This window comes from Leiobunum rupestre, chromosome 4 (genome assembly GCF_980474605.1).
Source record: "Leiobunum rupestre chromosome 4, qqLeiRupe1.1.hap1, whole genome shotgun sequence".
Taxonomy (NCBI): domain Eukaryota; kingdom Metazoa; phylum Arthropoda; class Arachnida; order Opiliones; family Sclerosomatidae; genus Leiobunum; species Leiobunum rupestre.
In genome coordinates, this window is record NC_143387.1 from 38,836,161 (window position 1) to 38,861,714 (window position 25,554).

General features: G+C 32.4%; 2 protein-coding genes across 10 annotated transcripts in view; one reads left to right on the forward strand and one right to left on the reverse strand.

Moving 5' to 3' along the window:
* Positions 1–327: 327 nt before the first annotated feature.
* Positions 328–6,674, reverse strand: LOC149947701 (uncharacterized). 8 transcript variants are annotated; one of them, XM_090171785.1, is made up of 11 exons: positions 6,176–6,273; positions 4,338–4,407; positions 4,247–4,282; positions 4,113–4,192; positions 3,255–3,334; positions 2,841–2,964; positions 2,579–2,672; positions 1,479–1,555; positions 1,177–1,285; positions 647–802; positions 328–586 (listed from the first exon to the last, which is right to left on the reverse strand). In XM_090171785.1, the coding sequence occupies exons 1-11, from the start codon at positions 6,227–6,229 to the stop codon at positions 375–377; spliced, it is 1,092 nt and encodes a 363-aa protein (XP_090027911.1). In that variant the 5' UTR covers positions 6,230–6,273; the 3' UTR covers positions 328–374. The 8 variants fall into 8 exon arrangements, with proteins under 8 accessions (XP_090027911.1, XP_090027914.1, XP_090027913.1 ...); XM_090171788.1 differs by lacking the exon at positions 6,176–6,273 and adding an exon at positions 6,560–6,674 and having other exon boundaries at positions 4,113–4,282; XM_090171787.1 differs by lacking the exon at positions 6,176–6,273 and adding an exon at positions 6,556–6,674 and having other exon boundaries at positions 4,113–4,282.
* A 277-nt stretch (positions 6,675–6,951) lies between these two features.
* Positions 6,952–25,554, forward strand: part of flr (actin-interacting protein 1 flr) — a 35,780-nt gene continuing 17,177 nt past the window's right edge. Inside the window, exons 1-4 of one of the 2 annotated variants that reach the window (XM_090171268.1) lie at positions 6,952–7,126; positions 9,289–9,410; positions 13,097–13,187; positions 14,583–14,730. In XM_090171268.1, the coding sequence (XP_090027394.1) occupies positions 7,111–7,126; positions 9,289–9,410; positions 13,097–13,187; positions 14,583–14,730 (377 nt within the window). In that variant the 5' untranslated portion in view covers positions 6,952–7,110. Of the gene's footprint in view, positions 7,127–7,589; positions 7,611–9,288; positions 9,411–13,096; positions 13,188–14,582; positions 14,731–25,554 lie in introns of those variants that run through there. The other variant, XM_090171269.1, reaches the window with a different exon arrangement.

Genomic DNA, 25,554 nt, shown 5'->3' on the forward strand with positions numbered 1-25,554 from the left:
TTTTCATTCTACACACTCAATAAACAATTAATCCAAGGAAAGCCCCAACTATAGGGTAGTTCAGTATATAACCTCATTTTAAAAAGAGAAACACATGGATTGTAATTAAAAACTTTTAATGCGGGTGTAGAAAGCCTAATTAAGAAACAAGAGTTTTTAGCTCGAGAACCTTTTTCAATATGAGCCAAAAGCTCTCGTTTTTTAATTGGGCTATTTGTACCCGCATTAAAAGTGTTTAATTACAATCCGTGTGCACCTCTATTTAAAATTACATTATAAAAAGGAGGTAAATAAGATACAAGAAGAATTAAAAATAATTTTATTCACATATACTAGAATTGTTTATGGCTAAAAGCAGAAGGGTTTTTCTTCTGCTAAAAGTTTATCACTCCGAACAAAGTTGGTACCATTCTCAAATTTACAAGCTGCGTTGTTAATGTAACACTAACAGCTTTCAACTCTTCCAATCGAAGTGATGCTTTATTTCTTGACTCTTCCAAGATTTTTAACTCCTTCAACATAGTCTTTTTATTTTCTTTTAAATGTTGGTTATTGCTTTTCAAATATGAAATTTCGCTTTCACGCTCTTTAAGCAGATGATGAAGTTAGTACTAATGTATGTTCGTTAACTTTGATTTTTTCTTACCCATATTGAAAGATATAACGTCTTCCATGGCCTTTGGCACGCTATTTGATACAAAATTAATTTGACAATTACTTTTAGCATTATGGCTTGTGGTGGTGTGGCATTTTAATACAGAAGATTGTGTTAAACTGTCATTAGTTCTCTTCCCCACTTTATCTAATAAAATAAGAATAAACTGATATAACAATCACATTTATTTTACAATAAATTAGTAACAGCATGGACCAGTTTCACTGATTTGAAATCAGGATTTATGATTATCAACGATGTTTTTAATTAAAATATTTGATCCAATTTTTTTAATTTAATTGATTTCAATAATTTTCTGGCAAATTGATTTGCAAGCATTGATAATTCAAACTGAATCTTGTAATTTAGTTTTATGAATTAGCATTGCAACAAACTAATTTAAAGATTTTTGTAAAAGTGCCATAAGCAATTAAAATAATCATTTGATTTAAATCAATTCAGACAATCCCAAAAATTACCTTTATAATTAATTCAAACGTTAATGAAGAAAAAACACTCACTGGTCATATTCATTAAATGCTGTTTTCCGTACATATGTTCCTGTTTGTTATGGCTATTGACAAAATACTGATTACATATTTCACAGAAAAGAATATCTCCATCCAGAGCCTAAAAATTAAACCAACTAATTAGCTGGATTTATTTTCACAATGGGCGTTAATGTGGAAAAATTAAAAACAAAAGCTGTTTCCACTAAAGCTTATCAGTTTGCTCTACAAGGCATGCTATGGTTATTTCATTTTGAAGTATGATTTTGCAATTGTGGGATTTACATTTGATTTGTTTATGAAGAATATCTCACCTCAAGGTTTAGGCCCTGACTTCTATTTTCACTTTTTTCATCTGTTTGCAATTGAGTTAAATCCTTTATCATAGTAACTTAAATAATCAAACAAAGACTTAATGTTATAACACTTATGTTATTAAAAATTTAAATTAAAACATTCCAGTCAAAGGTAAGATTTTTTAATAGAGTTACAATAGTCAATAAATATAATAAAAGGAAAATATTTTATCATTTTCAGACTTAACACTGCTAATAAATTGAGCCCTTTTATTTCATGAACAAAGTTTAAAAATTGTCTGCTAACACGCACTACGAGTTGCTTTAGTCTAAAGACTTCTTTTTGACATAACTACTACCAATCATCTCTAGCTTCTGTTATACCCACCCCTTGGCAAAAATGTGAAACTCGTTGATCCACAATAAGTATGGAAGTTGATTCCCTTTAAAGGGCCAAAGAATTATTTGAAAATTTCAGGTAGCTCCTCTTCCCTATCTGTGCTTCAAATGTGAAAGGGAACACTTCTTTAAACTTACTGGTTGAAAATTATTTGCCAGTCAGGAACCATTCAATAAGTCCTCAGGCAAACTATACGTAAAAAATTATTGAAACGTTTTAACGCAAACTATTTGCTCATGGGAACCAGTCCTCGAACCTTTCGGAACGGTTCAAGCAGTACCTGCTAGAGAGCAGGTACCATCAAGAACCCGAGGCTGATCTCTTAAATTCTTCTGCAATAGCTTTTAGACTAGTCAATACGGGCTTTTAAGATGGAATTTCAGACAATTCATACAAGATTTGAATTGTTCCTGACTGGCGAGTAGTTTTCACCTCATGGTTCTCAAGATTTTTTAAATGACCTTAATGGAATTATGAACTTCCATACAGATGGTGGATCAGCGAGTTACACTTTTCTGCCACCAGATTTAACAGAAGATAAGGGTAGCTGTCCCTAGTTATGTTAATAAAGCAGTTGTAGCTCATGTTAGCAGACGATTTTTAGATTTCGTTCCCACTCCCTTCAAAGACATGATTCAAATTCATAGCAAAAACGTTTTAAATTATTATAGATCATTATTTAGAGGACATCCTAGCTTTGCATTAATCTCAATAGTACCTCTTTTCACACTTTCCTTCTGGAGTTTTTTCTTGTAAGATACTAAATCAGAAACATATCGCTTCTTGTCAGCTTCTGCCTTGTCTAAATAAACCTATAACAAAAGTATATTCATCTCAGTTAAAAACTAATTTCCAACTGGAACCCCATATTTACTATAATTACAGAAATGTGAAGGAAGGAATTTACTGATACACTTGCAAAACCCAGAGATTAGGAATAATTTTGTGCACTTGATTGAATATGAAAAATTCTATTAGACCTGTTTTTGATTTGCTGGCATAACAGACCATTCATTTCCAAGAATTCTTGTGGCTTCAGAAAAAGGAATGTCAGGGTTGGTTTTCTTTAGCAACTGCCGCTTTTCAATAATATATAATAAGTACCTATTATAGGAAAATAATTGTAGACTTTTATATACGATTTATGTTTATGAACTTCAAAAATGGCATGACAAATTATTAATCAATATTTTGATTATACCATTAGAGCCTTAATTAAGGCTTCACCCTTAAAAGTTGGTTTTAGCCAATTTTACACTGATTTTAAAACTCAAACTCTTAAAATAAATTTTAAGCAACCACTTTTCATATACTAACAACTATTAAAATTTTGAGAATAAAAGCTTTAAAAATCCTAACTTAAAGATTAATGCTCAATGAATTAAGATACTAACCCTGTAACTGGTGCTTTAGGTAAAGCAATACTTGGAGGAAGTTTTCTTTTTTTTCCTTTAGGCCAACCACCGCGTCGTTTCTAAAATATTTTGCAATATTTTTATTTGAAAATAGAAGATAAATTTTGATATGATATTAGCAAATTTTAAAAGCATTCCAATAATAGTAAAATTGGCTCTGAAATGAGTTTAAACAGCTGAAGGATTTATCTCACATTTGTATAAGAAATTGTATATTATTCAACAAACAAAAAAAAAATTAACAGCAAAATCAAAACCACTATAAGACAGGGCTAAAAAACGCATAGGGGGACCCCTTACCAAAAAATAAGTTGGCTAAAAACCACTTACGACAACTTTTATTTCAACTTGGTTTTCAGTTTGTATTTGGGACAAATGCCTACTTAAAAATAACTTAAATCGTCTTTATTAATCAACTTATTTCCAACCAAACCAGAATCAACTTTTACATTTAACTACTTAAAACCAACCTCAAAATAATATGTAACTTCCTGACTACTAAAAACCAACTAATTACAAACTTAGCAAAAGAAGTATTTTCTTACCAACTGAATAACAACTTATTACCCCTTCAACTAGTGACTTGAAATATGCTGACAACTTTAGCTTACTTGATACCAAGTTAAAATCAACTAATAATGTGTATACAAACTAAATACAAACTGAAATCCAACTTATTTTTTGGTAAGGGACATATAGGGTAAACAGTCTGTGAACATTAAAGGTATGACTACACAATGCCCCAGAGTTTTCTAGCTGGAATTAATCTTATCTAATAATTATACAAAATAATTTTGAAACTTTATGGAAATGATATATGTATAATTTGAAACTTGCCTTTGGCTCCTCCTCTTTTAAAGAAATAGTCATTGTACCAGAAGAAAATTCATCGCTATTGTATGAATGGTCTGAATTGCCTATTGGACTTCCATCATTATTAGGTAAATTACTTTGAAAAGTTTCCCCATTACCATTTGATTTTTCAGTCATTATTTCAACCATTCTATCTAAAAATATTGAAGTCTAAATGACGGTAAACCCATTTAAATTAAATGTTTATACCTTCTACTACAAAGTCAAGGTCATACGACTGAGGCATAAAAACATATTCAGTTTCATCCATTTCTTGAAGCTGTAAGTGAAAATCTGTGCTATAAATAATTATAAATTTTGCCTCCTGCTTAAAATTCCAATTTCTGCCTTGATTGATAACAGCCACACTCAAAAAAAAAATTCACGATTTTGCCTTATATCATCTTGGGACATCACATTACATTTATTTTAAAATTTTTACTAATAAGGGTAGTTTTTCAAGCTAAAATGTGTATCATCTCCCTTTTTTTTCTTCAGATTGGAACATCCTTACCAAAGCCCACAAATTTACATTTCTGGCATATAAATTCCCTTACCAAAAATCAAGTTGGATTTCAGTTTGTATTTAGTTTGTATACACATTATTAGTTGATATTAACTTGGTATTAAGTAAGCTCAAGTTGTCAGCATATTTCAAGTTACTAGTTGAAGGGGTAATAAGTTGTTATTCAGTTGGTAGGAAAATACTTCTTTTGCTAAGTTTGTAATTAGTTGGTTTTTAGTAGTCAGGAAGTTACATATTATTTTTAAGTTGGTTTTAAGTAGTTAAATGTAAAAGTTGATTCTGGTTTAGTTGGAAATAAGTTGATTAATAAAGACGATTTAAGTTATTTTTTAGTAGGCATTTGTCCCAAATACAAACTGAAAACCAAGTTGAAATACAAGTTGTCGTAAGTGGTTTTTAGCCAACTTATTTTTTGGTAAGGGAATTTCCAAATAATAGTAAAACAGAATCAGACTAATCTGAATTTATAAAATTAAATAATATAACCAAATTGAGGCACCAACTATATAGGTTTTTTGAAAAACCAACGAGTTAAGATAAATGTTTAGGCGTTCTTAGCGAAATTTGCTCGTTTTATTTTACAAACATATACATAATGGTAATAGTCTAAATTAACTACTGCTCGTATAGTTCACACATCTTTTAGCTTCTGTCACACATACTACTATACAATGGGGCAGAATTAAAGGGGCTCCAAAGTTCAGTGGAAAAAAAAAAGAAAATTGAGCATGCTTTTCATTCCCCACAACCCCCCACTCGGCCTTGGCAGAGGCGGGCAGAGTCAACCGTAAATTTCGTACTTTACTGTCTTTACACACATTTTTCCATCAAACTTTGGAGCCCCTTTAAACTACTTCCACATATTGTAAAACATCAAATTAAGAAGATGCTCGTCTCTGAGTAAACATTTCCAAAATTACTTGGAGATGATATAAATATGTTCTATTTTCATTACAAAAAATTATATTTTAAGAATTCTTTTGCAAAATTTTCATTTATTAATACTCAAAATAGGTTTGTTCAGGTTATACATCATATTTTATACATTTTATGTTAAAAATCTGAACTATTATAAGAGATATCTAATTTGGCATACTCTGTACAGAATAGTATTCATTTTAACTAAATTTGTAACTTAATTAGTATATTTATTCTTTATGTTTAAAGAAAATATGATTTTTATATTTCCTAAAAAAATTCTTATAATATATTACTTTATAAAAACCAAAGGTGTAAAAGATGGTGATCAAATTTGTTAAACACATTCTTAAAAGGATACAATCAGCCCATTTCTAATTTTAATTACTAAAAATTGTTTGATTTTCTCATTCAGTAAATGTGGTTTAATTCCAATGGTAAATTTATAATTTTTTAATCAGCTAGACAATATAGCGTTTTGAAGACTGAATCACACAAGATAATGATCAAAAACATGAAGATATTAAGGTTCAGTACAGTTTTGTGGACAAATTAAAGGGCAAGTCTACAAAACAAGTTGTTTTCCCACCCCTCCCCTATTTACCTTCCAAGTGGTCAGTGGTGTACAATATCCTAATACACACAATTTTGCCAACATTGTTTCTTTTTAAGATACAATTGTTATTGGAAGAACAACGGTAGTAATTGGAAACATGTTGTTAGAAAAAATATAAGTTTTAATGTAGATTAAATTAACCCTAATTAAAAAATTCTACTTATTTTTTTTCTACCAAACTGTTAATCCAAAACCCATTTTTTACAATTTAAAATGAAAGGTCAAAGGTTGACAATAATATGCAACACTCACAACATCAAACCTATGTCAGTTTCCTAAATTTAACCTTATATACCCAATCCAATCCACCTGACTGTGTCAAGGCAAAACTAATGATATAAAGGTGAAAGTCTAATATGATGTTTTACCTACGTCGACGACTTTAAAATTTATTTATTTTTTATTGAGAAAAAACGAGTATGACTCCCAGAGTCCCAGTTGGTACATTTCGTTAATTTGACTGCGGCTGCTTTTTGTAGACCACCGAGCAGACTACTTAGTTATGGAAAAGTTAGGTAGAGACTTGTACATAGGCCGCCAAGTAGTTTATACAATGAATTAATTATTTTGTTGTTGTGCCTCTGTGAAGCTTATTTATTTCTAATTTCAAATTAAATTATGCATAACGACTACGATAATACATTATTTTTCACGAAAATAAGACGGAAATATTAATATATTTGCGTGGCAGCACTTTCGTCAAAGTTACACTCCTACGTAAAAAATTAAAAGAAAATACACTTCCGTTTCCTTTTACGGCCGGCTTGTCATTTTAAAAGGAAGTGCCGGTATTATTTTCAAAGGCATATATAAATGCTAGTTCGAAAGGCCTTGGCTTCACAAAAATAAGTTATTATAATAAAAATCGCTTAAGAATATTAAGAGAGGTTTTATTTTAAAATTTAGGAACCTATTGCATTATAATGTCAATTTCTCACCGTAAGTATTATTATATTTCTTATGTATCTAAAGGATATTGCCACATTTTTTGATTACTTGGCTGTGACCAGGATAATGACCCTTTTCAAATAGCACTTGTAGAAGTTAGTCTTATTAGCGTTTATTTTAACACCTTCACTAATATGAAAAATATCATTAAGACTCAAACTGTAAACGAGTGAGAAACGCCTTTAACGTTCGAAATTAAGGAAAATGGTTTGGGAACTTGTCCTACCCCTTTACCAAATTAATTGTTCATGACATGATCACACATTATTTATATACTCGCCTTCATGCATTACCAGAAGTATATAATATATCTTTAAAAGAAGTATCTTATTCCCTATTCTGCTACTTTTACAGGCTCTTACTAATTTTTCCAAATAAATACTGAAGAAAATAGTGACTTACTAAAACTATTACATCAGGAAAACATGGTTTATAAAGAAGTAAATATCCCTATAAAGCTAAATTTCTACCAGAGGTATATAGATTTGAATCTGTATTTGGCACATATTAGAAAGTGTATAGAATATCCTTCTAGGCTTTTCACCATTTCTTAAAGTTATACATTACATTTATCTCCTTATGCATTACGAACAATTTCACAATTATTCCAAACCATCCTTTTATGATTAGTTCAGTCTTTTAGTCAGGTACTGATCAATTGAAAACAAATTATTGTGATTTTTTAGGCCTACTAATGAAGAGCAAATGGGATTATTCTTGACATTACTTAAATCTGATTTTCTTCAATTAAGGAATTACTAGAAAATTTTAGTTTTCTCTAGATCATTTTCTAGGCCACTCAATATTTATTGAAAAAATATTTAGGTTAAGTATTACATTCGATTTCTAGTATACGGCAGAGGTAGTCTAAAGGAAGAGTATATTTTAAAATATATAAAGTCTATAATTTTTAGTATTGGGAGATAAATTCTTCCTTCTGTTGGTGTCATTTTGAAATAAGTGCCTATGATCAGTGTTCCAAGGTTTGTAAAGCCAAGGGACAAATTGTATATGATATAGCTTATTGTAACCTTAAATTTCCACTGTAATTCCGGTGGAAATCAGATTGGCAGTCAAAAACTAAACTGCGATTTAGTAAAAATTCAGAATTGGTCCACATAAAATAATATTCCGAAAGAAAAATAAAATTGGTTATCATTATAAATTGAGCAACTAAAGTCTCAAACAAGATAAAAAAATATTATTGATTTAGGAGTATTAATTTTTTGGTGAAAAGCTGTCCTTATTATGTTAAATTGAAAAAACCTTCACAATCCATTTTAGAACTGTATGCTTAGCACTCAAAATTGCCCAAGAATATAAATTAACCTTCATGTTTTGAGATTATACTTGACCTTAATCAAGACTGTTATTTGAAGCCCTAGTATCCAGGTTCAAACACATCCAGAATTGTTTTTACTTTTTCCTTTAATATTTTTATTAAAAAATTTTATATAATTATAAACTTATGCTTGAACATTAAAAATGGACACGATTAAACAATTTCATAACTTGATTGATTGTAGTGAAATTATTGAAGAATAAAAAAATTAAAACTTTTCAACCAGAGATATAACTACGTTACTCCGTATGAGTTGTATTATGAATAATTATAACCAATACTGACAATATTTATGTTTGAACATAAGAAGTGTCTTGCAAGTTTAAAGTTATGTAAAACGTGATCTGATGAGCGACACTAAGTATTGGGCAATCAACCGATGTACAGCTGTACTGAAGGACGCCACTTGATAATACCTGACGGTTTTAACACTCTTGTACCAATGAATTGCACAAAATAAACTAATTATGTTATTATTGTTAATATTAGTATTATTATTGTTATTGTTATTAATGATCTAGTTTACAGGACAAAGTGGCAAATAGAGGACTGTATGAAAAGAAATGTGAAAATTATATTTTTGAGTATGATTCAGATCAATGACATAGCACTCAGTTTACACTTTTTAAAACTAATTTTTGTTGGTGTATTATAGGAAATTTAAGTATTATGTTACTACTTTAAAATAGGTTAAAATTTCATGTCAAACTAGATGTATGTTCTATACATTATTTTATTATCCACTATTACTTTTTGCCACATGATAAATGTTTATTAATAAATAAGTGTTCATTTGGTCATCATTTTTCAGGTAACACTTTTGCATCATTGCCACGAACACAACGTGGGATGCCTTTGGTTCTTGGCGGTGACCCTAAAGGAAAAACATTCCTTTATACAAATGGAAATTATGTAATAATTAGGGACATTGAGGTGAGCTATATTCATTATTATTATTAAAAGTCAAGCTACATTTCCTTCTCCTCTCTAGTTATAGTAATCTTAGATTTCAACTACTTAATACGAAAGAACATTGGTCTAACAAGGAGACTACCCGAGGTGTAACGCACCGATTTAGTTCAAACTCGGTGGTTAAGTAGGCCTTAATGAATCATGAAAATTCCCAAAAGGAAAAGTTTCAACGGGCATTGGTTTTGCCATGGCAACCCGAAATGTTTTTGACAACACAAAATGGGATTTTGAAAATTTCTAAGGGTACCCCTTGGAAAATTTTCAAAAAAAAAATTTAAATGCAAAAACTAGACAAAATTATCGAAATTGACAAAAAATAAATAAAATTGATAAAATTTTATAAATTTTTTTAATTTGATGAAAATGGGTAAAAATGCAAATGATTTGATAGAAAATGATTAAAAATAGATTTTATTGATAAAACAAATCTTAAATGTGATAAAAATCAATCGTTTATCAAATTGATAGAATGGGATAACAAAACCAACTTGAAAAAATAAATTAGTGTAAATTTTGAGAAATTATTTCTAACGTCTCTATTTACGAAGATAATGAGTAAGCTTATGTAAAAACCCAAAATTGTGTAATTTCGTTTTAATGTAATAGAACAAAAATTTTAAAACTTCAAAATACATATTTCTCAAAAAAATGGCAATGAATCACATTATGTGGTATTTAAATAAAATGCATGTGGTAACCATAATAAAAACAATCAAAGCATAAAATATATCTGCAATGGGTGCATTTAATAAATCAATTTTTGCAACAATTACTTCGACTACAAGAGAGATAGTCGTTCGTTGTGAACGTAAAACACACTTCCTTCACTGAACAGAAACGTGGCTTATCTTCAGTAAGTCCTGATGAAAACCAGGAATATTGGATCATAGATTAAAAATTGGTGCCAAAAATTGATTGTGCAGTAAGGAATCCCTTACCAAAAAAAAAGTTGGCTAAAAACCACTTAGGACAACTTGTATTTCAACTTGGTTTTCAGTTTGTATTAGGGACAAATGCCTACTTAAAAATAACTTAAATCCTTTATTAATCAACTTATTTCCAACTAAACCAGAATCAACATTTACATTTAACTACTTAAAAGCAACTTAAAAATATTATGTCAATTCCTGACTACTAAAAACCAACTAATTATAAACTTAGCAAAAGCAGTATTTTCCTACCAACTGAATAACAACTTATTACCCCTTTAATAGTAACTTGAAATATGCTGACAACTTGAGCCTACTTAATACCAACTCAATATCAACTAATAATGTGTATACAAACTAAATACAAACTGAAATCCAACTTATTTTTTGGTAAGGGATACAAGTGCACTATCATTAATATAATCGTACCTATAGTCGCATCGTAATTAGTGAAATCAACTTAAATAGGAAAAAAAATGAGAACAGGTTTGAAGCATTTAATGTACAGGAAAAGGTTTATTTAGCTGGAAAGTAACACGGCCTCAAAACTAAGTCGAGTAACACTAACACGTGCGATAACTGAAACAAAGAGTGAAAACCGAAACAAACTGTTAGTAACAAGCCGCGGTGTAGGCGACAACCCGACGAAGATAATTACATCCAAAACACGTAAAAGACGTTACTAAATTCCGCGTATTGGCGCCTGACGGCGCCGCGCACTCACTTCGCTCAAGCTCTGGGGGCGCGCGGCGCCTCCCCAACCCCATATTAAAAAAAAGCGATGGGCCATCTATAACGCGACCTAGAGGACAGAACCAAGCCTTACGCATCAAGTATATAATTTTAAATTATCAACAACCAAAAATGTGAAAAGGCCCAAAAAGTGCAAGCTTTTAAATTAAATTATAACCTGAAATAAGCGTTTGTGGCCCAAAAATACAAAACATCTAGAAAATGAACAAAAACTTTAATTGATTTTATAAACTACCAGAATATCACGTGGAAATTATTAGGACACCGAAATTTATTTAAAATTTATATAAAATTCAATGAGGCCGCTGTAGTTCACTTCACCCACTTAGTTATGTTAAGTAAATTATCACTCTTTTTATCCAATTTCATTCATTTAACCCAAATTCTGGTTGTTTAACCAAATTTCTTTCATTTGATTCAATTTTAATCCATTTTAGCGACGTTTTTGACTGTTTTACCCAAATTTTATCTTTTTACACAATTGTAGCCGATATTAGTTGTTTTAACACAACTTCACCCAGTTTTTGTCATTTGGACGAATTGTGATAATTTTATCAAATTTTTTACGTTTAAAAAAAAAATTATTTGACAAAACCATATTTAGGTAAAATTTTGCAAATATTCCTTTAGTTATCAAATTCATTGAAATTTTCTCAATTTTACCCAAACTTGATGAATTTCACCCAAAATAGTTTGAATAGATTTGAAATTTTCACAGTTAAACCGAGAAAATCCCATGGTTTTTCAATGCAGATTTTTTAATTTAAAGTTGTCAAAAACATTTTCGGTTGCCATAGCAAAACAGAAGCCCATCATAACTTTTCACTTGGTGAAAATTAATGTTAGCCCAAGGTCTACATACCCCCCCCCCCCCCGTGTTTCATAAAAATCGGTGATTAAAACCTCGGGTACACTCCTCGTTAGTGGTACATAGGACATTTTCCTTTACACGGTATAAAAATTATCAGGTGCTCATTTACAATATGAAAATATGGTTGACCAATTTATACAGATAAATATATTTATATATATGTATATAAGATTTAGCAAAAAATATCAACCAAATATTAAATTGCATAATAAAGAAGAGACATTAAGAAAATAATAATAAGAAACTAGCTTGAAGTATTATAATGGGGCTATACTCCGAAAGTAATTGTGTAGATCAGAAGTATGGGACTATATCTTAAATATTAAGGTGTAGACTATGTTAATTAGAAATAGATGACGTATGTCTAACTTCGAATATCCGATCATAAGCTAGCTACAATTGCAATTAACTTTAGTATTGGCCAGGCTTTCACTATTGGGACCTGCGATAATAATTATTATTAAAATAAATAAAAAATGGTGTCTAGGGGTATAAATAATTAAAGGGGTATGAAGGTTGCCATGAAATATTTAATTTTAAAGATAACTGTTAATTATTTAAACAAACTAATTAAACTAATGTCATCTAACTTACAAATTAAGGCCTCAAAATTATAAACAATAACAATACAATAAATTTAACTTAAAGCTATTAACGTTTAGTAAATGAACCGATAGTTGCAAGTGATACATTTAGAAACTTCGACTTAGAACTACAACAATGGTAAAAATCCCATTTTTACCACTTATAACTAATTCCAATAGTTTATTCCAACTTTGCAATCTGTGGATTTTCACCCTCTCTTCTTAAGTCATAAATATTCCGATGTATTATGCATTGGGATGCTAGAGCTTTTACTACCCGGGGTGGTACCTGAGTTTTGATTGCTGTTTGTCACCTTTCTCAGTAAATTTATGTAACCAAAATGGCCCCAAAAAAGTATCATGCAAGCCCACCATTCCACTCCCTATTACCATTAACCTCAACAAGTTTTAATTTATAGTTTCATATATAAGCTGTACCAGAATTTTATTTTACTTTTGAAGTTGTTGCTTTTAATTATTTTCCATCAAACATTTATTATATCTTTCTAGAATCCTTCGGTCGCAGATATTTATTCTGATCATTCTGTGCAAACTACTGTTGCCAAGTATTCACCTAGCCGTTTTTATATTGCATCAGCTGGTAAGTAATTTTTTTTAGTTTTAAAAGCGACATTACTTTTATTCTTCCTTTTCTTCGCTCCTTTTTTCTTATGAGAGATGGATATGGAACAATAACATGTAAAGAATGAGCAGTTAAGCACCATTACCATTAACTCAAAATATTCTATAACTTTGCCTCGCTAGAGTGAGAGGAAGTAAAGCAGAAAAGGCAGCGAATAGCTTTCAGTAATAATTTCCCTTACCAAAAAATAAGTGGTCTTGTAACTTTTTAAGTTGGTTTTAAGTTGGTATTTGGAACAAATGCCAACTAAATACCAACTAAAAACCTACTTAAAAACCACTTTACACCAACTTAAAACCAACTAAAAGCTTTCTTAATAAAGACCACTTAAAACCAACTTAAAACTTACTTAAAAAGACCTCTTAATAAAGACCACTTAAAGCCAACTTATAATCTACTTAAAAATTATAAGTAATTATCTGACCACTAAAAACCAAATTAAAACCAACTTCAAAAAATGAGTATTTTCCAGCCAACTTAAAAACAACTTATTACCTCTTTAAATAGTTTATTAAAATATGCTGGGAACTTGAACCTACTTAAAACCAACTTAAATGTGAAAACCTACTAAATACCAACTAAAAACCAACTTAAAACCATCTTAAATGTGAAAACCAACTAAATACCAACTAAAAACCAACTTATTTTTTGGTAAGGGATTACTATACCTTCTAAATCTAAACTACATTGAGAACGCCTTTGATGTACTTACTTACTTACTGGCAGATTCATTACCTAGATTTTAGGATAAGTATCATAATAAAAATAAGAATGGCACCCTAATTTTCTTGTTGAACCATTTTTTCGGCACTGACTCTCTAACCTAGTACCCAGTGGGACTTTCAACCGTACTGAGTATATCACCTTTGGTAGTAGCAATTCGCTTTTGGCATATTTAGAACTAAACCTTGATTGCACTATAAACCTGAAAATAAATTGAGTGATTATTTTGGTTAACTCATTGTCATTCTTATTGGTATTATTTTACTTATGATAATATTGTTATATTTTTGGTATGGTTCAAGAGTCTCGCGTCCATAGGTCAGATTCATTAGTTGTCTTTTGTGATTATGACGTACAAGGTTTAGTTTAAAATACCAATTACAATATCACAAGTTGGTATTAAAAAATATCTTCACTATCTGCAGTTGTAAAGGTAAAGAGATCGAGCTTACAATTGGGCTATCTTTTATTATATTTGGCTATCACCAATACATAATTGTATTTATGGTTTGATAAATTGTTAATGTTTGGTTAATTAAGCCACTACAAATTGCGTTTAAAGTCGAAATTTCCAATTATTGAAATTTATGTTGAAAAGCCCATTGAAATTTGACAATACACTATTCGTAGATCAATCTGGAAAAGTTCGTATTTGGGATACTACTCAGAAAGAGCATATTTTGAAAAATGAATTCCAACCATTTGTGGGAAATATTAAAGATCTGGCATGGTCAATGGATAATCAGAGGATTGTTGCAGTAGGTGAAGGAAGAGAAAGGTGAGATTGAGATAGTGGGTTTAAGGGGGAAGAGTACCTTGGTGAGTTTAAAATCTCACTAAGACAGTGTTCCTGCTCCCTAAAAAATTGTAGTTGCTTATATAAGATGTTTCAAATAAAACCAGTCAGCTAGTACACTCGTCAAAGGCATATGAAAAGTAAAGTCTATTCAAGCGGGCAAAGCCTTAGAATTTCCCCTAGCAGCTGCATTTTTTTTAACGTGGTACAGTCAGTGACGGCGATCCCGTGGGCGCTCTGGGGCTCTAGTCCCCACAGGGAAAAACAAACGAGGGCAGAGCCCCCACAGAAATAAAATTGAGGAAAAATTTTAATCAGGGAATATTTATAATCTCACTGCCTTTATTTAGGTCCGAATTCAGTCTTTTTAATGGCTTTAAAAAACGCTTGAAGACTTAGGTGTAAGGTGATGCCTTGGATATTAGACGCGAGTAGCATTAAGATGATATAACCGTAAAATTGATTTTGATAGATTCGTCCAAACAGAAAATCGCCGCATCGTGTACCCTGTTTTACCTAAAATACCTTTGTAAAGTATGTGGCCAAGAAAGGCTTAATTATCTATCCATGTACACAGATATTTTTCTGAAGATATCGACTTAACTTTTATTATCAATGTATTCAATGACGGATGAGATATTAGAAAGAACACTTTAAAAAAATATACATACTCTTAAAAATTTAGATCTGTACATTTTATTGCTTAAGTTTTAAGTATATGAATTTTTGGATAAAAAATACTGGTCCGTGCCCCCACAGAAATGTTTTCCGATCTCTGTCGCTGGTACAGTAGTAACTGCCCCCTCCCCATGGTGCCACTGCCAATAGGCACCCCTCTGATTTCCGAAGGATGATTGCTCACCCCCCCCCCCCCACCTTTAAACTTTTCCTCTTCGCTGGTCAATTGTTATTTAAACCTGACTCGCTAATAGTAATACAATGGCATTACTACTGACCTTATGTTAGAGTCAGGTTTAAATGACTACAGAGTGCAGATTATATCTACTAACTCGTGTCACTATATAGTCACCACTGAGAAAACAATTATTACATTTAATTTGTAAGGCAACTCTACTCTATGAAGACGCATGAGTTTTAGCTCCTGCTAAGCGTGGCCTTGACTAAGTTTTTCATATTTATACAAGCCTAATGTTTAAATGACAAAGTATTTTATACTAAAATTTTGTTTATTTCAAAAGAATGAAGCATTGTTATTGGTGAACGTAATATTCTTAGGGTTAGGGAAAGCCATTACTGGGGCTTTTGGTTATGCCCATCATGTGTGAAAGAAATCTTCAAATTAAGAGAGATGGCCTCAGATATTAAAGCCTTTAAGAGATCGTGCAATGTGGTTATGTTCTAATTAGGATGGAGAAATCCATCCAGACAAAAATATATTAATGGCTGCCCCAAAATTACAATTGAGCAAACTGGCGAAAGATTTCCAGGAGGTCCTAGATAATCTGAAGATGGCTTTTGAGGAATCCATAGAGAGTTAATTAGAAATAGTTCAAGCTGTACATGAGGAGAGTATTAAGTCATTGGAAGGAAAAATTGCAATGCATTCATCCTCAAAAAATTTTGTCAACAAATATGGAGACTTTTTCAAAAATGATGAGATAGAAAACCTATATAGTGAGCAGGAACTATGGCCATTATTTGAATAGAACAGCAAACTGTGAAATGAACATAGACATGTGGGCTATACAGGAACATCTCCAGCACGTGGGGATTGTGGCTGTTGTAACAGAATTAGTCCAAGATCAAATATGGAAAAAACTTAAACTTGAATGTGCTTAGATATAAATCTTGAAATCTGGCCCAACCCCATTAGACTAAAGCAAACGCAGAAAACTTTGAAGTCAAGCCATGGAAAATAATGTTCAACAGAGTATATGACAGCCTCCAGTCAATAACAGTCAACATAAGGGGCTTCTGATAGGGCATATTAACATTGGCAGATTGATCCCACATTTTGAAGATTTTTCAAAATACTATCATGCCCAAATTGGGTGAAGTGAACTAAACTACAGCGGCCTCATTGAATTTTATATTCATTTTGGTTGCGCCTGATAGACCTTGTCACGTAGATGCCGATTGTATTTTTTATTTTGGCCCCAAATGATTATTAAATTTTTTAATTTAATAAAAAAAATTCACATTTTTGGTCATTTTCACGTGTTTTGTTGTACTTATTTCCGCCCTGTGTTTGCCGACACCACAGTTTCGGTGTCCTAATAATATTCCGCTAGATTATAAAATCAATTAAAGTTTTTGTTCACTTTCTAGATGTTTATATTTTTGGGCCACAAACGCTTATTTAATGTTTTAATTTAATTGAAAAGTTGCACTTTTTGGGCCTTTTCACGTTTTTGGTTGTTGATAATTTAAAATTAAATACTTGATCCGTAAGGCTTGGTACTGTCCTCTAGTGTGGGGGATTAATGGCAATTAGTAAATAATCTAGACATCTTTAAATGAAATATAATTAAGTTTAATGAAGACCAAAAGTTAGAATGTCAAAATATACATATCTCTCTCAAAAGAACATGACACAACAAGTAAAGTTTTAGTTTTGGGTTTGCAGACGAAATTTGTCTGCTATATTGTCTGTTATGTTTAGCAGACAACATTAGTCTGCTAAAGTGTCTGCATTGACTTTGCAGACGACATTTACAATATCCTATGCAAAGTACAGCAAAAGCCTTACATCTAGGTTGCGTTATTGATGGCCCATCGCTTTTTTTAGTATGGGGTTGGGGAGTCGCGGCGCGACCCCAGTGCTTGAGCGAAGTGAGTGTGCGGCGCCATCATTCGGCACTACGGGGAATTTTGAAGTATGCTTAAAACTTGTTCTCATTTTTGTTACTAATTAAGTTGATACGATTTCACTAATTACGATGCCACTAGGTACGATTACAGAAGGCCCACCGTCAATGCTCAGAATGGGGCTGATGCGGGCCTAAAAAGTGGTGTCGGCAGATACACGACGGAACTATTTTTAAGAAAAATGTTACTAATCCCCTAAAATTATTACTTTTTTAAAATTAAGCTAATAAAAATATTATCGTTTGCGGCCCAAAAAAAATAACTTCGTAATCTATGCGTCAAGTGCTACATGAGGCCGCTGTAGTTCAATTTTGCCAAAAAATTTGATATATCGTGCTTAACTGAAACAACATTCCTGACATGGTGATAGACATTGACCAATATAATATCCTGCATTATGACAGGACAAAGAAAGGGGGAGGAGGCATATGTGTTTACTACAGATCAAATCTTAATGTAACTTTGATTGCAACTCCTGGTCAAGGGGAGGATCCAATCGAATATGGTTGTTGTACACCATGAAAAAAAAACTAAACCCCTGCATCTTGGTATCTGTTAGCTCCAAATGCCACACACAATTCCTAAATATTATAAACATTCTCTCTTCGCTGTACGCTAAACCTGACTCGGATGTTATTATTGTGGGCAATCTGTTGAAAGAAACCTCTTGAATCAAAAGCTAAAACACTACTAACGAATCAACAGTCGATTTTGAGTTTATCTGCCGCAGTTTGAAGACTGTTTATTTAGAATCTTTTACCATTCAATTTTTAATAAAATAATGATCTAACAATATCTAGCATTTTTTAATTAAATAGCTTTTAAAAAATAATTTTATATTGAACATTTTAAAATATGTCAATTTTTATTATATACTGGATTGCAATTAATATTTTTACTGTGCAAAATGTTAAAAAAGTACTTTTCGCTTAAATAGTAGCCAAAAATAACTAAGGGTCCGGTGCAGAGACGTTTTTAAGAATCGCAAAATAGTGATTCCTCGCTATATTAACAGAAAGGGGGCCTGGTTTCGGAAAATCACGAACTTCGCGCCAAACCGGTGTGCAGAGACATAGGAAAGTGTTCGGTTTATTTTGTGAGAGGTCTAGGGCAGTCGCTAGTCGCCTTAAAGCTCGCCAAAACAATGGCGGATTGTGGTACGCAAAGATCTTAGCTATCAACCAGCGTTTATACCGATTCAAACAGTTTCCATCTACCCAGAAGAAACCATTCCTTAGATAGACTAGTAGTTGCGATAAAAGATGTATTGGAATATTTAAGTGTATTTGGCATGCATCCAGAGCTTACCGAGCCAATTTGATGTATTACCTTAAAAGTGTTTGTCAGTTAATTGTACACGCTTATAATAATAATAATAATAATAATAATAAAACCAAGAAGACTTGGGGATCCAATCCTGATGAAGATGGCTTGAGATTATCCAATTCACCCAACTATAAATACTTCCTATCAAACTGCCCAAATAATCTATCCATTGAAAACTTGACAGATCATTTAATGAAGTCAATATCACATTAAAGGAATCAGAGTCACGACCTAATTGGAAACCTTCTTACATCATTCAGTGTGAATCAAACCAAGATCTTACGATATTAAACCCAGAAAACTGGCCATACCCTTACAAAATTCAACGATATCGATTGCCGAAGTTAAATCGTATAGAGGAAGATGAAGTATGACTCCCAGGGCAATCCAGGAAAATACAGGAAATCGATTCGGATAATATTAACCAGAGGTACTACCAGCCAAACATATCCCATTTACTAGTAGGTCAAGTACCTTATCAAAAGTATAAAGGAATCAAAATCGGACATTTAAATATTCGACACCTAAATCCCCACCTAGACGATGTACGAAATATTCTGCACAGTTTTAATTTTGACATCTTGTGTATCACCGAGACATGGTTAAATGATAGTATTCCTGATGTGGTAGTAAATATTAATAACTTTAATCTCCATCGCTGTGATCGAACATACAAACCCGGTGGAGGTATCTGCATCTACTATAAGAACAAATATAACTTGATCCTGGACGATACGCCTGCATTAGAGAAGGACTGTTTCATTGAAAATCTATGGTGAACCCTATATGAATGTAATACAAAACCAATGCACTTGGGGGTTTGCTATTACCCTCCGAATGCACAACAAACCACTGAGAACTTCAATGCTGAGCTTATAAAGGTACTACAACATATTCCCAACCCAAACAATGAATTACTGATACTAGGTGACTAATTGCAACCTATTAAAAAAACCGCTGGATTCAAAAAGCAAAATTCTTGAAAAACACCTATCTTCCTACACACAACTAATCGATTCTCCAACAAGGATTACACTGAATTCTGCAACGTTACTTGACCATATATACACCTCTCATCCAAATAGAATTCTGGCAAGTGGCAATATCACGCTTGGAGTGTCCGATCACCATCTCATTTTCTCCATTCGGAAAAACCACTGCTCCAAACCTAAGAAAACTATAGCGAAATTTCGAGACTATATCGAAACATGAATCTCAATGCATTCATTAAGGATCTCACCGAATTGCTGGAACATTTTGAGATGGCTGACGCTAATGAAGGTGCTGTGAAACTTGAATCCATAATCTTAAAACACTTAAATCACCATGCCCCGATTATCTCCAAACGGAAAAATATCACTCCAACTCCATGGCTAACTAATGAAGTGAAATACATGATGCACATCAGAGATGTAATGAAAAAGAGGTCCATCCATAGTCCAGAATTTCTTGAACAATACCACACATTGCGTAATAAAGTTAATAATCTTTTAAAAAAGCAAAAAATTGCTACTTCCATAAAGAACTAAGTGGATCTAGCAAGCCTCCAAATATTTGGAAGGTCCTGAAACCATATATCAAGTCAAGAAGTAAAACGATATGCGCACTAAAACTCAACAATAACATCACGTGCAACCCAACAGATATAGCCACCGGCTTTAATGAACATTTTATAAATAATCAATCAAATGTTACGTTATACTCAAGTATCAATCCGCTGGACTTTACAGAGCAATTGTCTTCCAACTTCTGCCTTAAGAATGTCACCGTAGAAACAGTGTTCAATCATCTAAAATCTCTACCTTCTAGTAAAGCCTCTGGAACTGATGGTCTACCTGTCAACCTAATAAAGGGCTTAGCAATTATCATTGCTCCAGTCGTTACTGAAATCATTAACAAATCATTTAACTTTGGCGTTTTCCCAACAAGATGGAAAGAGGCTAAGGTCATTCCAATCTACAAAGCCGGCGACCAAAAAGACCCGAACAACTACAGAGGAATTTCTATTCTCCAGGGCTTATCTAAAACAGGAGAAAGATGTGCTAATGATCAACTGTTAGAGTATAACCTTACTAATAACATTTTCTACTCGATGCAATCAGGATTTCTTCCTGGCCACTCAACTACAACAGGCATCCTAAACCTTCATGAGCGCAACCTTGAAGAGGGTAAATTTGTGGTAGTTGTTTTCTTGGATCTGTCTAAAGCGTTTGACAGGGTGAACCATAAATTACTACTTGAAATTTTAAAGCTTAATGGAACTGAGTCAGCTACACTCGAATGATTTAAATCCTATTTAACTAACCGTACCCAAATTGTATCTGTTAATGGCCAAACTTCAGACCCACTTACAATTAAGTCGGGAGTACCACAAGGAAGTATCCTTGGCCCGCTCTTGTTTAATCTTTTCACAAGCGACAACCATAAAATTATCAATAACTCAATCTCTATGGAATATGCGGATGATGACGCACTCTTGAATTCTAATGCTAATCTCAAGGTATGCACTAAAAGACCTTGAAACAGATGTACTCGCGCTACGAGATCTTCTACAGGCTAAGGGCCTTATCCTAAACGAAAGCAAATCCGCTCTAATGATTTTCTCCCCCGACAAACAGAAGAAAGTGACTGCTGCTCATATCTTAAATCTAAACAACACCAGCATAAAACGAACTTCTGCCTACAAATATCTGGGGTTATATTTTGATGAGGACTTTAGTTGGTCACATCATATCGACTACACCTTTAACAAAGCAAAGCAAAAGCTTTGGATATTTAAACCTTTTCTCAATAGTCTGAGTAAAAGCAATCTTTGTATTTTATATAACTCATTGGTACAATCAGTCCTCGACTATGGTGATATTTTTGATGAGGACTTTAGTTGGTCACATCATATCGACTACACCTTTAACAAAGCAAAGCAAAAGCTTTGGATATTTAAACCTTTTCTCAATAGTCTGAGTAAAAGCAATCTTTGTATTTTATATAACTCATTGGTACAATCAGTCCTCGACTATGGTGATATTTTTTATAACCACGCATCGAAGTCTAAATTAAAGAAGCTGCAAATCCTACAAAACAACAGTGCCCGTTCCATTCTACACAAACATTCCAGATCATCTGCCACAGACGCCAGGATTGAGTTAGAATGGATGAACTTAAATCAAACAGCAATATATCACACGCTTATCCTTATGTATAAAATTTATCATAAAAGTTGCCCAGTCTACATTACCGACATATTCATACAAACACTCAACACTAACCACACCTATTGCACAAGAACTTCGAAAATCAATTTCAACGTCTCCACGAAAACCAACAAATATAGTGAGAAATGCCTTAGAGTTAGTGGTATCAAGCTCTGGAATTCACTACCCCTAACATTAAAAAACGAAAATACGCGTTCCAGAGAACTCTGAAAAAATATATATATGATTGTCTTTAACTTAATTTAATTTTTTAATTCAATGGACCTCTATGTAAACCAGTTACAAACTGATAAGAGGTATCCAATAAAAAAAGCTTTATTATTATTATTATTAATAAAAGCTTTATTAGGATATCTCATATCAGTTGTATAACTGGTTTACATTGAGGTATTTTTTACATTAAAATAAATTAGTTAAGTTAAAAGCAATTTAATCCACTATTCCTTTAAGTATAAAAACATTCAGCTTTTTTTAAAATATGTTCAGAGATTCTTAGCATTTCAGTGAATTGTCTAAGGAGTTCCAATTAGTTATTCCCTTGACTCTTACACTTTCGTCACTAAAGTTATTAATTTTCTTCTGTACTTTGAAGTTTGGTACGGATGTTTTATTGTAAGGGAGGGATTGAATATTTCTCTTATGTATGTGGGGCACTTCTGGTGATAGATTTTATACATCACGATCAGAGTTTGAAATAATGATCTTTGGTTTAAGTTCATCCATTGCAATTCTTCCCTTGCCTCTGTTGCTGATGACCTGAACGGTTTCTTCAATATAGCTCTAGCACTGTTATTTTGTAAAGTTTGAAGTTTCTTTAATTTGGATTTTGCTGCATTATTGTAAAATATATTGCCATAGTCGAAGACTGACTGGACGAGCGCATTTATACAAGATGCATAAGGCTTTATGATTTAAACTTGACAGAAATGGTTTGAATGGCCAGAGCTTTTGTTTGACTTTGGTAAAAGTATGGTCAATATGATAAGTCCATTTAAGACATTCGTCAAAATGCAGCCCTAAGTACTTAAATGTTATTACCCGCTTTATGCTTGTATTTCCTAATTCTGTTTTGGTTGAGGCTACCCATCTTTTTTTTATCAATGGTTTCAATTTATACCTTGACTAGACTATGTAAATGCCAGAGAATTAGGTAGAACAACAACTTATATCAAAAAGCAGGACCATTGTTTTACGTGTGATCAATATAGGATATTTAGCTAGAAATTGCTTTAGACAATCACCAAGTTTTGTATACACTCGTGAAATTGCTTTTTTTTATTTATTTATTGATTTATTGATTTATTTTAATTGCTATTAGCTAAGATTTGAAATAAATATTTTCCTAAAAACCAAATGATATGGTTCATTTTGTAATAGATAATTCTTTTCGGAAAATGTTGGCTTATAATAGTAATGAAATTTATTTTCATTCGTTATTTTATAGGTGTACAAACCATATTATAAAAATATATTTTTAAAATAACAAAACCATTAAACTATGTAATAAATGCAACAAATCTAATAAATAATAAGAGTAAGAAAATTATATCATCTGGTGCACTATTTTATTGCTTTAAAAAATATTTTGGATAACCTCTCATTCTTCAAAAACTGATGTGCTGCCTTACGTGGCTATATTATATTAATATATTTTATTAAAAAATAACGGATTAAACTATAAAAATTCTAAAACTTAGTAATAAAATTAGAGTAAGAAAATTATTAATCCGAAGAGCCAGGCTTTCACCGTCAAAATGCAAGGCAACCATAACCACGTGATAACTTTTTGCGTCGAAAATCGAGTTCTCCCATTGGTCCGTGACTTTGGTTCAAAAGATAACAGGGTCGCCGATTAACAGGAATCGCTATTACGTCTCTGCACCGCGATTGCCAGGATCTCAAAATAAACAGCTCTTTAAATCTGAATCGCAAAATAGCGTTCTTGTTAAATCCCCTTTTTCTAACAATTGCGTCCCCACTATCAGGCCACAGGCACCGACGGACTTCCAGTGTCAATAATTAAAGGACTAGCAATTATTATAGCTCCAGTCCTGACCCAAATCATAAATAAATCCAACTGGGGCAGTTTCCATCTAGGTGGAAGGAAGCTAAAGTGATACCAATTCATAAAGCCGGCGATCACAAGGATCCGGGAAACTACCAGAGGCGTATCAATCCTGCAAGAATTATCCAAGACACCAGCACGAAGTGCGTACAATCAGATTTTAGAGTACTGTATCAATAACGAGATATTCTACCACATGCAATCCGACTTTCTTCCAGACCATTCTACAATGACATGTACCCTGAATTTGCTTGAGCGCATCATACAGCAACTCGAAGCTGTCAAATATGTCGTTGTAGCATTCCTCGACATGTCCAAAGCATTTGATAGTGTCAAACACAACACTTTAATTGAAATATTAAAGAGGATTGGTCTAGAAAATGCATCACTGGATTGGTTTAACTCCTATCTTAGTGAACGAAGGCAAGTAGTATCAGTCAATGGGAACACCTCTAAACCACTATTGGTTAAGACCAGAGTTCCCCAGGGTAGTGTGCTCGGACCCCTACTCTAACTTATACACTAGTGTATAAGTGACGATGACACTCTGCTCAATTCAGATAAAAACCTAAATAATGCAATAGGAAAGCTTGAGAATGATATCCTCATGTTGCGTAATGTATTACTTTCTATAGGGTTTCACCTCAACATCAAAAAATCTGCTTTTTTTTATCTTTTCGCCAAATAAGGCCAAAAAACAATTCGCATCAATTATAACGGAGCTGCCAAAAATGGAAATTTGGAGGGTTAATACATTTAAATACCTGGGTCTATTATTTGACGATGAGCTTAAATGGTCTTGTCACATTGACTATACATTCACCAAAGTAAAACAAAAGTTCTGGCTATTTAAACCGTTTATATCAAGCCTCAACCAAGAAACCCTCTGTATCTGGTATAATGCCCTGGTGCAATCAGTGTTTGACTAGGGTGATATATTTTACAATGCTGCACCCAACACAAATCTGAAGAAACTACAAACCTTGCAAAATAATGGAGCCAGAGCCATATTACAAATACCCCCAAGATCTTCAGCATCAGAAGCAAGAAAGGAGCTAAGTTGGATGAACTTACAGCAAAGAGCGAACTATCACACCTTACTACTAATGTACAAAATCCATAACGAAAAATGCCCCAGATATGTTTAAGAAATATTAGACTCGTCCCTCAATCAAAGCCATAAGTACGTCACAAGAAAAGAGTTTTAACTTTAACACTCAGAATTACCTTAATTCTTTTAGTAATAAAAGCATAAGAGTAAATGGTACAAGGTTATGGAACTCACTAGAAGCAGTGCTAAAAATTCAGAACTCTTTTAATATTTTTAAAAGAGACCTCAAAAAATTTATTTATCCTTTCTTTGGTTTTGGATTT

Excerpts from the sequence above, each read along its gene's own strand:
- LOC149947701 (XM_090171784.1), bottom strand. The coding sequence starts at position 6,229 with ATGTTGGCAAAATTGTGTGTATTAGGATATTGTACACCACTGACCACT. Across the intron at positions 4,408-6,175 it reads CACCACTGACCACTTGGAAG|CTTCAAGAAATGGATGAAAC; the intron begins GTAAATAGGGGA and ends TTTCACTTACAG. Across the intron at positions 587-646 it reads CGTTATATCTTTCAATATGG|AGCGTGAAAGCGAAATTTCA; the intron begins GTAAGAAAAAAT and ends ATCTGCTTAAAG.